This window comes from Nematolebias whitei, chromosome 21 (assembly GCF_014905685.2).
Source record: "Nematolebias whitei isolate Nwh7 chromosome 21, NemWhi1, whole genome shotgun sequence".
Lineage (NCBI taxonomy): Eukaryota > Metazoa > Chordata > Actinopteri > Cyprinodontiformes > Rivulidae > Nematolebias > Nematolebias whitei.
The window spans coordinates 22,424,481-22,439,484 of NC_056518.1; the positions used below are offsets into that span (position 1 = coordinate 22,424,481).

At 39.9% G+C, this 15,004-nt stretch overlaps 1 protein-coding gene across 3 annotated transcripts in view; it reads left to right on the forward strand.

Moving 5' to 3' along the window:
* myt1lb (myelin transcription factor 1-like, b) overlaps nucleotides 1-15,004 on the forward strand; it is a 76,964-nt gene that overhangs the window by 30,681 nt on the left and 31,279 nt on the right. For 2 of the 3 annotated variants that reach the window (XM_037694978.1, XM_037694977.1), the window contains exons 4-5: nucleotides 7,461-7,915; nucleotides 10,802-11,971. In XM_037694978.1, the coding sequence (XP_037550906.1) occupies nucleotides 7,461-7,915; nucleotides 10,802-11,971 (1,625 nt within the window). Of the gene's footprint in view, nucleotides 1-7,460; nucleotides 7,916-10,798; nucleotides 11,972-15,004 lie in introns of all 3 variants that reach the window. The other variant, XM_037694975.1, reaches the window with a different exon arrangement.

The following is a 15,004-nucleotide window of genomic DNA, read 5'->3' on the forward strand; positions in this document are numbered from 1 at the left end:
ATGGAAAAGCAAAGAGAGAAGGAAGTCCTTTAAAATGGCTGATGGGCTAGCAGCTAACTAGCTGGCTTCACCGTGTGCGTCTGTGAGTCGGGGTGATTGATTGAAGTCATTACACTGGTGGAAAGACTCCTTACCTGGCTAATCCAGGAGTGATTTTAGCTGCAGGATGACAGATAGCCACATTACATCCCAGAATCAGTTCCTCGATGAGCTCTGCTGCTCAGGACTTCCACTTGTAAATTATGTAAAATAGCCTGTTGGATACACATATCAATATTCTACTTTAGCATTTTTGAAATACACAACACATTCTTCTTATTGGGCAATTTTTGACAGGTTAGAACAATTTGTATATTTATTTAAATAATAATTTTATTATTAAACAAATGATGTCAGAGCCTGTGATGGACTTGCGACATGTCCTTGGTGTACCCCTCCTCTTGCACAGTGATGGCTGGACATGGACACCAGTGACCCCTGTGACCCAAAAAGAAAGAAGCGGGTAAAGGTGATGGATGGATGGATGGATGGATGCATATTCTTTCTTCTACATATTACCAAACAGAATATGCTTTTTGGAATACCCTTAGGCGAAACAACAACAGCAATCTGAGTAACTGTGACCATTCCTTCTGTAAATTTACAAAACTGAGCTTTCAGTTAGTCACAAAAGTACAATTTCACTCTGAAATAAGAGGCGTTTGAGTTGAAAGGGTGGTGAGAAGGGGGTAAAAAGGAGCACATAGTGCCTTGGATTAACATAAACAAAAGATAAATGGGTACCACTTTATAATAAGGCTCCCCTCATAGATGGCTAACAGTTTATAGATACATTATTAATTCCTCTATAAACATCTTGTTTTTAAATTTCTGCTAAAAACACATCTGTTCTCGCAGGCATTTCACACGGTCTGTGTTGATTTGTTGTTTTTTGTTCTGTGTTCCTATGTTTTAAATGCTTTTTATTAATTCTTCAGTATTATCATTAGTGTGTGGTATTTATTTATTTTTTTCATTAATTTTTACTCCTATTGATGTTATTGTTAAGCACTTTGATAACAGTTTCTGTTTTAAATGTGCTCTGCAAATAAAATTGACTTGACTTGACTAAACACGTTATAAATAGTTAATAACTGCTTATTAAGCCTTAACTAAGGGTGACAGCGACAAAACTGACCAGTTTCTTGCCAAATAATGAGCCAAATCTGCCACCTATATATATCATCTAGAGTTGTTATATTAAACATTTCAGACTAACTTACTACCTTCAATTCAAAAAGCGTTCAATACAAAAACTTACTACCTTCAAAGCACAATAAGCATTTCATCCATCCATCCATTATCTTTACCCGTTTATTCCATTTTGGGTCACGGGGGTCGCTGGTGCCCATGTCCAGCAATCACTGTGCGAGGGGCGGGGTACACCCTGGACGGGTCGCAAGTCCGTCACAGGGCCACATAGAGACAAACAACACAAACAACCATTCACTCTCTCACTCACACCTAGGGACAATTTAGAGTTACCAATCAGCCTAACATGCATGTTTTTGGTCTGTGGGAGGAAACCGGAGTACCCGGAGAAAACCCACGCATGCACGGAGAGAACATGCAAACTCCACCCAGAAAGGCCCCTGGACCGGGGTTTGAACCAAGGACCTGCTCGCTGAGAGGCAGCAGCTCTACCAGTTGCGCCACCGTGCTGCCCACAATAAGCATTTCAATTCAGTTTATTTATATAGCGCCAAATTACAACAAAGTTGTGTCAGGGCACTTTACATGAACATTCACATTCATAAAAGCCAATTGTTAAAGTTCTCTATCTAAGAGATCCAGCAGACAAGTTGAATCTTGGCTTTGTTGCAGTCTCCCATCCTGAGCAAGCACAGTGGCAACAGTGGAAAGGAAAAACTCCCTTTTAAAAGGATGAAACCTCCAGCAGAACCAGGCTCAGGACAAGCGGCCATCTGCTTTGACCGGCTGGTTTGAGAGGACAGGAAGGTGAAACAAATGAACACAGAATGGTAGGTCCAGGTATAGGTCCAGGTGTATCTGCAAGACAAAAACACGTGTTAATGGTAGAAAAAATAATTACAAATACAAAAAAGGGTGAGCAGAGTAAGTAAAGACAGTAGCTTAGTGTGGTCAGTTTGTCCTCCAGCAGTCTAAGCCTATAGCAGCATAACTAAGGGACAGCTCAGGAAACCCAAGCTGACCCTAACTATAGGATTTAGCAAAAAGGAGGGTCTTAAGCCTAGTTTTAAAACTGGATAAAGTGTCAGCCTCAAGGACAGAAACTGGAAGTTGGTTCCACAAGAGAGGAGCCCGATAACTGAAAGCCCTGCCTCCCATTCTGTTTTTGTAAATTCTAGGAACCACAAGTAAACATGCAGCCTGAGAGCAAAGTGCTCTGTTAGGAAAATATGGAACAATAAGATATTTAATATAAGATGGAGTTAGGTTGTTGAGAGCTTTGTAGGTTAGAAGTAAGATTTTGAATTCTATTCTGGATTTGACAGGGAGCCAATGGAGAGAAACTAAAACAGGATAAATATGATCTCTCCTACTAACTCCAGTTAAGACTCTGGAAGCAGCATTTTGGATCAGTTGAAGACTTTTTTAAAGACATATTTGGACATCCAGATAATAAACCATTGCAATAATCCAGTCTAGACATGACAAATGCATGAACCAGTTTTTCTGCATCATTTTTAGATAAGATGTTTCTAATTTTAGTGATATTACGCAGGTGGAAGAAAGCAGTTCTAGTAACGTTTTTAATGTGAGGGATAAAATAAATGTCTTAATCAAAAATAACACCAAGATTTTTCAAATTTGTAAATCAATGTTTTTTAGGATCTAATATTAGTTTTAAATACTTATAATGCAGTGATAAAGTACAATATTATATGCTAAAGAAATAGGTTTACAAATGGTTGTTGTGCTTATAAGGTAGTAATTTGGTGTGAAATGTTTAATATAACAACTATAGATGAAATATATAGGTGAACAGATTTGGCTCACTATTTGTCAAGAAACTGGTCAATTTTATCTCTGCCACCCATAAATAATTCATAATAAGCAGTTATTAATGATTTATAAAGTGTTTATGGGGAATTAATAACATATCTATAAACTATTTGTTAGCCAAGGATGAAGGGAGCCTTATTGTAAAGTGGTACTGATAACTTTCAATGACACATGTAACTTGGCCATGAGAGTGGTTGTACAGTATCCAGGCAAAATGAAGTTGAAACAACAGTCACATTGGAACAAATGTCAAGGACTGCACAGAACAGGACAAGTCTAAAACATAACTGATTTATAACCTTGTAATATTGGGTTTTGTAGTCTATGATTAATACATTTTGATCTAAGTGTGATTCTTGAAATTATATTAAGCAGAAATATGCATTTCTTGTAGCATATGTCTCTGTTGAAATATAAACGGCAGCCAACATGTTAATCAGGAACGAGAGAAAAATAGTACTAATGTAGGTCTATTCAGATTATCCATCTAGTGCCAATTCACAGCAAAAGTCATTTCAGGGCACTGTACAGAAACATTCACATACTTTACATCACATAATGTAAATTAATAAAATCGATCTAAGAACGCCAGCACGTTGCATTAAATCTTGATTTTGTTGGACTATTTAAATCTGAGCTAGAATTAAAAGTAGACAGCGTGTCAGCTTCACGGACAGAAACTGGAAGTTGGTTCCACAAAAGAAGAATGTGATAACTACTGGAGAAGGAAAATCCAAAAAGGATTTGGATTTGGCAACTAATAGTTATTTGTATTACACCTGGAAGATCCACCTTTCCATTTAATGTCTGATAATGATTTGTATTATCCACTAATAAGTTTTTTACAAGGTTATAACTAGGTTTAGTAATACAATGTTGATTTCAATCTAACCAGTGAGACACGAAGCAAATTTACTAGTCAAAACAAATGAAATGAATGAATGTACTGTCAAGCATATGGCTTGTTTTCTTAAATACGATATGTTAAAATTTGTAACTTCATTTAATAAATGTGACTCATCATGACATAAAAACTTCCATAAATTCACACATAAACAAAATTACAGCACATAAATATCCACTTGCACAAGCATTCTAAGACCACAGCTATGAAGTTATATTTTATGAGTTTTAGGACAGCCTGACAGTCATCCGGATGTATGTACACGCGTGTGTGTGTGTGTGTGTGAGTGTGTGTGAATGGTCCAAAGCAGTAGATATCCAAGCAGGAGCCTGAGCCGCCAACAAACGCCCCAAATTGCAGCGTCTGCCATGTGCTGAGCCTCCTGCACCAAGTCACAGTCTTTTGTTCTCTGCTAGCGGGAGAAGCCTGACAGCTCTGAAATGATCCTCTCTCCTCTTTCACACACAAAACCATCCTTTTCTTTTTGCCTCCCCTACCCTATATTTCCCAGTTTCCTGCACACACAAAAGAGGCCTGCATACAAAAATGCACAAAAAAACATATATTCTCCCATCTGTCTCGCCTCCTATAGCCTCTAATTTTCCTCCCTACCCCTCATTTTCTCTCCATGCCTTCCTTTCTCGCTCATTTTTCCTTTCTGGCTGGCTGTGAGGATGGTGAATCCCTCGTGGATTTCTGGAGGGTATCACCATGGAGACGGGGCTCTGCCACACGTGTCTATAGATCCTCCTGCTGGATAGGGAGCACAGTCGGAGGTGGTGCATTCCCTCCATGTCTCTTTGGAGACAAAAGTGTGATGAAGGGAGCAGTACTGTGGGAGGAAATGAGGAAAAAGTGAAAACTGTATTGAAGACATAATGTTAAAAATGTTAAATATGCTAAGTAAATGTTGAGAGAGTGGATATATGGAAGAAAACGTGGCAGGTGTGGGATGATTACTGTAAAATAAATTGAGGAAGAAATATAAAGTGCGAATGTATGGTGGCAGAGGGAGATGATGCATGGAAGAGGAGGCAGGAGGAAAGGCAACAGCACCTTTATCCCTGCGTCAGGTAGACAAATAGTGTGTGATGCTAATGACTGGCTAAAGCTTTTGCCCCTGCTGTGAACAGCCGCTAATATGACTGCTAATAAAGGCACAGTGGAACGCTGTCGCATTCCAGCAGTCGCTCAACTGTCGACTGAAATTAGCCAAACAGGAGCTCTCTGTCTCCTGCCACTCCTTTTTCCTGCCTCACATTAGTGCTCCATAGAACAGGAGTCCTTTCAGTACACGGCTTTAAGAAGGAGTCATTCTGCATTAAGGGGCCCCTTGTTCATACTGTAATAGAATTTGTTCCATCTTGTAATGTTAAGGATGACCACTCTATAAAAATATCAAGTGGTCTTTTTGTAATCTGGAGCTCTTTTCTTCTTTGATTGCAACCTCCCATTCTGCACACACCTCTCAGAAGATTCTGTCTTGCTGCCAGAGGACAAAGCAGAAGGGAAACTTAGAATGGTGCATTATTTTCTCGTTGCCTTCCTTTCTCTTCACAACGTACCTGCAGATTTGGTCTTTTCTTTCAGTTGAAATGCCACTTAATTACTTGTGGAATTTTAATTGCTACGTGCGGTGAGTTGGATGGAGAGCTTGTGATGGTGAATGTTGCAGCCAAGGTCACTCAGTGACAGAGCTTGAGAAGCAGCCGAGGCTTCCTGCAGCTTTAGTCATTGTGGAGCTCGGGAGGAGCGAGGAAAACACAGGGCTCAGAGTATTGTAACAACCTGACAGCTCAGGGACGGGAAGACATTTAAAGTTGGTATGTGTGCAATAAAAGTCATTTACATTCAGTGAGGTGGTCTCTTTTCTTGGCCCAAGTCCTTTGATTCAAACATTTGCTCCGCTAATGTTTTAGCAGAACACAATGCCAAAAGGCATCTAGCTTTGAAACAATCCCAAATGATAAAAAGTACTAGACTTCCTTTAATGAAAACACACAGCCCATCAGCTAGTATGTGGCATCCATTAGCTTATTTTGCATTAATTACGTTTTCAGGTGCGGGTCTTGCATCTGGACTTGTTTTGGCTTGGCTCAAAGTTTGACAAGAAAAAAAAACTACCTTGCAATTGTTTTATTGTTTAAAAAAAAGGAAGAACAATGCAAGGCCAGATTACAAGGCAATAGGAGAAGGGTGAGAACCTTTGTCTATCTACCTTTCACACCAATTCTCTCCTACACTGGCAGCCAGTAACCTGCTGGGACCAGACCTTGATTTATTTGGAGAGGGCCCTGGAACAGAGCAGCCAAGATGAGTGGCATTTTAATGTGCTTTCGAGATGTTTGGTCACAAGCACTATTGATCACTGTGCCGCAGCACAACCTTCCCTCCCTCACTGTCCCGCAGACCCTCTCACTGCCTGGGGGAGAGGTTGTCAGGCAGGGAATGAGTTTCCATGTAGGCTTGGATTAATGAAATGAGGCCCCTGATCGCGGGTGGTGCTGGGGGTCAGACCATTAAGGAATCCCTGGGCTAGGTAAGATTTAGCCTGACTGACTGATGGAAGTGTGTGAGAGGATGGATAGGATATTGCATAGTGGTGCACAGTGACATAAAATACACAGCAAAAAAATAAGCTTTTTAACACTTTTTTTCCCTCTTACATCTTTGTACCCTTTATTCACATTGTCTTACTCTGAGCCAAAAAAATAAATAAAATAAAACATCCAGAGGTTGTAAAAAAAAAAAAGAAAGAACGGGGATATTTCACAGCTGAGTGAACAAGCCCAGAGTGTGTGTGGCTCTCTTACACTCCAGCATCAGTGTTTATTTGATGGCCAGGATGCTCATAATACTAACTGTGTGAGGGCATTCTAAAATCACACGCATGCTTCAGGAGTCTGTGAGATTTGATGAATCAAATGGAATAGGCTTCTGTGATCAATAGCCTGAGCAAATACACAGATTATCAGATTATCAGATTAGGATCTGTCCCTCCGGTGCTGAGTAGAGCCAAAGAATACATTAAAACCTGGGCTGCCTTGGTAAGATTCAATTTTCGGGCAGCAGGTTTGTTCCCACTTTCAGTTAATTCCAGACAAGCTGTTGTGTTTTGCTGCTCTCACTTCAGGTGTGTGTGTATCAGTTTGGAGGCATTTTTGCAAGGCACGAATTGTGATTTTCTTTTGCCTGAAGAGCAAATTGATGCTAAAATCTCTGCTTTGTTTCATTCAGAGACGGAGTCTTTTGTAACTACTTTCTGGAAGAAATGGAGCATTTTATCATAACTGCTCAATCGTTAATGAGCACATCTAATTAAAGTCGGTGAAGTCAGATTTTGGTTTCAGAAGAACTTGAGAGACACCGCATTCCTCGCAGTGTTCTCCTATGTTCTGCTGTGATCTTTTCAATTTAGTTAATAAACTGCAAAGCTTTAACAAAGAGTCATTAATAGAGATGAACATTAACATTTATGGGCAGGTAGTGCTCATAACTAACAGCTGCCCTCTTCTCTCTCCCCATGCAGTGTGTATGGCTGCCCAGCAGCCAAAAAGAGGAAAAGTCTAGACAGACAAACTCTAGAAACGTCACCGAAGAGGAGCACCTACCTTGATGACATGGATAACTCCACAATGGAGGAGTGCTACGAGACTGATGGGACTGAGGAGATGGATGACAGGGAGGAAGAGGAGGAAGAGGGAGCCATAGAAGAAGAGGAGGAAGTGGAGGAGGAAGAGGAAGATGTAGAAGGCTACATGGACTATAATGTAGAACAAATGGAGCACGACGACGGCGAGGAGGACAGAAGAGATGGAGAAGAAGAAGAGGAAGAAGAGGAGGTAGAGGTGGAGCAGGAGGAAGAAGAGGAAGGTGATGAAGTAAGGGTAGAGGAAGCAGAAGAGGAGGAGGAGGAAGCAATAGAGGATGTGGACTATGAAGACGGGGAGGAGGAGGAGGGAGAAGAGCATAATCAAGGGCAAGGTGAGGGCACTTCCTCTTCATCTTGTATTAAAATGACTTGAATGTACAAAATATTTTTAGTTAAAAAGTTTAAGATATATAAAAAAATATTTTGTAAAAGGTTAAATTGGAAGTTTTATACATTTGTAAATTTAAGCAGTAGAAGCTGTTTTACTGTGATAATGTAAAAAAATAAAAAGTTCAATATTATTCTCACCAATACATTTCTGATCCTTTTTACTTTGCCAATTTTCTTACCTTTGCCAAGAAAATATCTATCACAAAGCAGCTAAAACAACAGTTAAAATGTTGATGCATATTGTTAGATGTTGGTAAATATTTTTAATTAGTTACAAAAGTTGCATTAATTTCACAAACAAGTTTTTTTATTCCTTAAACATGTCTATAAAATTAGAATACCGTAATCGTTTGTTCCAGATTATTTGCGCTCGTCTGCTTTCTGTCAACTTTTCTAATGCATGCCATGAAATTGTCTAATGCAGCTGACATGAATAAGAATATTTTTTTTTCCATTGTGGTATATTGTGAAATATCTGCAATTGCATTGTGTTATAAAATCAATGAGGGTTCTTAGACACTAGTTGTTATTTATGTCAACCAAAGTTCTCACTTTCTGATTCATATTACTGTGGGTTTTCATTGGCCATATTGGTTGTTTCGATCAAGTCTAAGTTGCTTAGAAAACTGTTGCTAACAAATACTAGGCCTTTTATTGATTAATCTAAATCTAAACTTGCAATAAAACAAAAAAGGAAATGCAAACAATTAAAAAACTAGCAATGTCCTATTTTGCAAGTGCTTTCAAATATAATAAAACAGTCTCAAGGAAATTCATTGAAATAAATTGAATCAATGATTGATCAACAAATTCCTAGCATCAAAATCATTAACTGTTCAAATCTCTCAGTGATTTTAAATTCTTCAAAGCATAGAAGTTGTTGCCAGTCTAACCGAAATATGCTTTTCTTGAAGACATGATACAAAATACTACCTAGTTTTGGGACTGGGATTTGAGAAACTCCTGCCCCATATGTTACCTCCCCTTCCCTCTGTGTTGGGCCAAACACCAGATCTGGCAGGTTTTTCTCCAGCAGATTCGGCGTTCCACCCACGCATCACGATTGGACCTGACAGTGCCTTCAAGTCCAATTAAGAGTGAAGCACTGAGAGAGGAGCGTGTTAACCGTGTTTGGCACGCAGCTCTATCCTCCCAAAGTGTTGATGTGGCATCTCAGCAGCCACGTTCCTATTTCTCCTTCTTTTTTTTTTTTTTTTTTGCAGACATGTAAAAACATTTCTGCAGACTGGTGTTCATTACAGTTCAGGGCCAAGGTCTTATTCTTCACGCTACGACCATGCTGCCATCTCGTTGACCTGTCATTGTCTCTGTTTCAATGTGTAGCTAGTTATTACCTTCTACTTTTGATAAGGGCTATATATGTGCAGTTGTTGCTAGCATGAATCCTGCAAAGCCTTCTCTGTGTTGAGCTCTATAATCATGAATATTGGAGTCACAGCATTTGGGTTTACTATATTTTCCTCATGAGAATAAAAATGAGCTCTTTTCATATGCATCATTGTCAAAGTTTCCTTTCACACTCAATAGCTTTCAGGTAGATTCCAATCTGCAGGTGAATCTGTAGCTTTTCTGTGTTTCTCTGCAACGTGCACATCTATTGTTGCTAATCCGACGCCAGTTCAGGGTAGGGCAGTCCCTCTGTTCCCTCCTTAATCTGCTTCACTTCCATATCCCTTTTGTGTACCTTGATTGCTCTTCAAATTGCTTCCCTGTGCCATGTTTCATACCATCAAAAATTAAACCCCTGGTGCAGAAGGTTGCTGTAAGAAGCCGTTCTGCTGTCAAAATATGTGCTTGGTCATTCGTGACTGTTCCCTCTTCCCGCTCTAAAGCCCTCTCCTGCCAAGCAGTAATACTGAGGTACTCGCATTATTTGAAATGTGTATGTGCACAGTGTTTGATTGAGGTAAATCTATGTAGTGAGCAAAGTAAACAGATTTTGTCAAATCAAATTTAAATAATTGTTTTTATTGTACTTTTAGATGTTTTCTAGTATGGTGGAAATTGATATCTATTAACTAACAGTTACCAAGATTTTTTGTTCATTTTTATCAGTCTTGGGGTTTGCTTGCTCCCACCAAAATGATGAAAACTCTCATTCCTTATCCCTGTGAGTGTGAGTGGCCCTTTGGGTGCATTTTCTCCACAGGAATGTAAGTGGCAAATGTGATGCCAATATGAGCAATGTGCTCTCGGCGGCTCAGGGCGGAAATGTGAAAGGAGAGATTGGAAGTGCTCCAGGAGTGAGTGCTTGAATTTACTGACAGAAGAGGTTCAGTAACCTTTTGCAGTCTGTCAGAATCAATTAGGCACTGAAAGGAATTCCAAAGATACTGATGATTTTATGAAAATGAACTTCATAAGCAAATGATGAATAGACGCTCACTGGAGTTCATCATATTACAGACGGAACAAATTATTGCTCAGATTTTAGGTTTCAAAAAGTGCTTTTATTCACAGCATTTTGAATCATTTTGAAACTATTTGCAGTATTATTTAGACATTTGGAGATCTCTTTCTAAAGGAATCAAGGGTTTTACTGCTAAACTGGACTTTTCAGTAGCTCTATAGTTATTTTATTCATAGGGCATCTCAGTTTATGACTCTCCCAAACCGCTAAATTTAACTTCCTGTAGTGATTCACAATTCAGAACACAAGCTGCTGTTAAGACTCTCAAAGTAAATTATTAGGGGGAAGCAAGAGTTCTTCATCCAATTTAGATGGACCATGCCCATAAATCTGATTTACCAGTAAAATGGAATGACAGAAATGGAATTACAAAACGTTTGTTCTTTTTCTCCAGCAGAGGACGATCAGATGAGCACTGGTGAGGGGGAAGAAGAGAACTATGGCAGAGGAGGCAGCAATGGCAGTGGAAAATCTGGCCCTGTGACAGAGAAGGATGACAACAACAATGACGAGTATGAAAACTACGATGAGCTCGTGGCCAAATCCCTCCTCAACCTGGGCAAGATCGCAGAGGATGCCGCCAACCGCGCCATGACCGAATCCGAGATGAACAGCAACTCGTCCAATAGCGCTGAAGATGATGAGGAGGACGAGGAGGAGGAAGAAGAAGAAGAGGAGGATGAGGAGGATGAGGAAGAGGAGGAGGAAGAGGAGGAGGACGAAGATGAAGAAGGAGATGAAAGGCAGCGAGAAGATCTGACTTTGGATGTTGACAGTGATGTGGTTCGGGAAACAGTGGACTCCCTAAAACTGCTGGCACAGGGTCATGGTGCTGTTCTGTCCGACAGCTTAGATGGGCAGGAGTTTCCGAACAGTACAGTTGGGATTGGGGATGGGAATGACTGTTCTCACAATGGAGGAAATACACACATTGGTGGCAATGGACAAATGAGGACCACTAGTAATGGACAAATAGAAAACAGTGATGAGGAAGTATGTTTAAGCAGTCTGGAGTGCCTAAGGAACCAATGCTTTGACTTGGCTCGGAAACTAAGTGAAACAAAGCCTCTCGATCGAAATGGACCATCCCAGCAAAATCATTTCTCATGTGGGGACCCCAATCAACAACCCCAGCATCACGGCTATGGAGATTTTCACAATAGCCAAGACGATAGGAGGACACTTGATAGGAACTATTCCGATATGGACAATCTCATGAAGCTTGAGGAGCAGCTAAGCCCACGCTCCAAGGCCTTTTCTAGTTGTATACATGATGAACGATATCACACCAACAACCACAGAGATTTTGATGAAGACACAGCCTCGGTGACATCAGACCGATCAGAGGAAGTGTTTGATATGACAAAAGGAAATTTGTCTCTGCTGGAAAAAGCAATTGCACTAGAGTCAGAACGCGCCAAGGCAATGAGGGATAAAATGGCAGCCGAGGCAGCGAGAAGGGATGGAGTGAGGTACACTCATGAAGACCATGGCCCACGGCATGGCTATGGTATTGAACGTAAAGCCAGGCTTCCTGATGGTATGAAGAAGCCTTTCTTCCATAAAGGTGAGTTGTTATTTCAGTCATGGACACACAGCTTCACACTTTGATTCTATTGGAAACCTTGTTTGACAAGCTCAGGTAAAATGTTTCTCTGTCAGTTTATGTTTCTGTGTTTCACCCGCCCTGCACCAGAGACTAGACAGCCCACATGTATTCTGGGAACCTCAATAATACCCCAGGACAAGCTTTTTCAGCTAGTTTGGAAATTCACATCTTGGTAGCAGCGTGAGCGGCAGCAGCAGCTTATGTTGTTAAAATAGGCCAGTATGGAAACATCAGAGGGTAGGCTTGTCAGGCATAAGTAATGGCAATCTGCATGGCCTGTTAGGACCGCAAATCTCATCCCTGTGATGCAGCTTGGGGTAAAGCTGCCTATTTTTAAACCTACACAAGCACTTGGGAAAAGAAACTATGAAGCAGAGGTCCTTTAGAAATAATATCCTGCAGTAACAAAAGTTTTTTACTTTTCAGACTAATTGTTGTTGCCACTGAAACAGAAGTGCACTTCACTATCAGTGAAAATTGTCATGAAAGGTTATTGACTTGTGACAGTGTTTTCTGATTTTAACTCTTGCACAATTTATTTCAGTAATATGTAGACTTAACAGTGATTACTTATTTCTACCCATAAGGAATATATCAGATGAGAGCAACAAATATGAGCAAGGCAATTCACAGTGGGATGATATTACACCTAAAATGCCACACAACTCACAGCAGGTTTATACTGCTACTTAAATGCCACACAAATGCTAATTTCAAGAGCCTTCTATGGCCTTTGTGTCTGGCTAATGTTGGAATAATGAGAGGACGCAAGGCAGTTGCATGGCGATAGCATCTTTCCTCGGGCGAGATAGCTGCAGACACTCGTTGACCAGGGTTTTTGTGTGTGATTTATAAAACAGCATGGCAAGGGAAGGAGCTCACCGAAGAGCGTTGCTCCCTGAGAGAAGCACTAGGTTGAGATGAAAATTGAACAGTATCAGAATGACCGATAACGAACGACAGGCCCACTGACTGCACATTAATTATCCAGAGATGGTATGGTAATGGGGGCCATTTGCTATGCAAAGCGCAGACCGTCCCCAGCCACAATCAATATCCCCTGCTTTCTAATATGCCTTTCACTTGGCTGCCTCCACTCTCCACAGTAGAAGTGTTGCATGCAGAATGCATGGGCATCATGTCTGTGTGTGCTCACGTTTGGAAATAGTGAATTATTTTCAACATACTGCTGAAACATTAACTGTGAATGTAATGATGTGCTTCGAACAAAGCCATTAAAAAGCGGCTACATTTTACATGCAGACCAAAAACCCTATCAACATGAAATTTTCCCACTTGATTGTACTAGTGCCAGACAAAAGAGCCAGACATGACATGGCAATTTTATTCTAAACTCATATGCCCCTAATGTGACATAGATGGATGAGAGCCACAAAGGATAATGAGGTGCTTCTTTTCTGATGAATGAGACATGGAATTTCGTTTGGTGACTCATTTGTAAATGTATGATTAGGCGTGCCCTATGCCACCTCTTAGTTTTGTACTTTTTGAACTCTTAGTCCTACTTCACTCAATTATTTTTTCTTGTTACACCTACTACCCTATTCAAAGATCTCCTTGTTTCTTTAGCTGGAGTTGAGTTACATAGGTCTTTGAAGTTTTAATCATTGATCTGTTTTTCTACGCTATGACATAAAACCTCCCCTGTCAATATTCCAAATCCCATCTGCTGATAGTCACTCATGTGAATTTGAAACATTCTTCAATCTTCTTGAAGCACCTCATTTTGTCAGGTTTGCAGATACAGTAGTCCCTCGATGATCGCAAGGATTACGTTTCAGAAACCACCATGATAGGTGAAACACCACGAAGTAGTAACGCTCCATTAATTTTAATATTTATATATAATTTAAGGCTTTATAAACCCTTTCCACACACTTGCAATGTTCTTAACAATATTCTAAACTCTTAAACCTATGTAATTTTAACAACATGTATAAGTACTGTAAAGTACTACCAAATTATATATGTTACTCAGCTCTGCAGACCAGCAGCTCGGTTCCAGTTGGGCTCTGTTCCGGTTCAGCAGACCTACCCTGCAGCATGACAAAGCCCACTGCCTCGACCAGATTGATGTGCACATGGATTTTTTTCATTCAACCTTTTTTTGAGCTTCAGGAAGTGTCAGGATTATTTGTGACTTTCCTGCCAGTTCTGAATGCTTAATAGCTACTCTAGATCATTACTTCTGACTGCGTTGCAAAACTTTCGCTCCATTTCAGCAAAAAGCAGCAGCCTTAAGCAATGTTGTCTTCTGGGTAATGCAGTTCTTTTGACTTGCGTTACAGTATAGGTTTATTGAAAGAAAACTACAAAATGGCGGCATCTGTCAAAAGTAATTTTTTTTTGTTCACTTTTTATCTCGTACTGTCCCAATCACGTGAGTAATATTAAAGTTGACAATCGTGTGTTGTGTACAATTTTTTGTTAAAAAAACATGAAAAATGAGTCGAAGAACTGCGAAGTAGCGAGGGACTACAGTAAACTCTTTTGATGGTCAAAGTACTTTAAAAGTCAAGAGTTTTCAAAAACAATGCTTGTAGGCAACATGTTGGTGTTTTTGAAGGTAACCAAACCTGAAGGAGTTCCATGTTTTTGACAGAGAAGAACAGTTTTACATATGGATGTGAGTGAGTGTTTGCTTTTTCACACTGTCAGCTCAGTAAGTTGTCATGTGAAACTTGGGGTAGTTTAAATGCGTACAAGTATGAAACAGTTTGAACTGAATGTAAACTGATTGATGAATAACTTTGTTTTGAAGGCCATAAACGGAAAAAAGCTAAGGGTTGCATGAAGTTTTTGAAAAGACCCCCGAAAAAATAGATATTTTAGAACTGTTTGCAATGTTGTTGCTGTAAACAAACTTCATTAAGAAATATGGTAGCAAAGCAATAATTGCTTGTTTGTCTTAGCCTTTTTAAATCCTGCTTTTTTCCCAATGTTTTTCTTGTAGTTTCTTGTAGCCTGTAA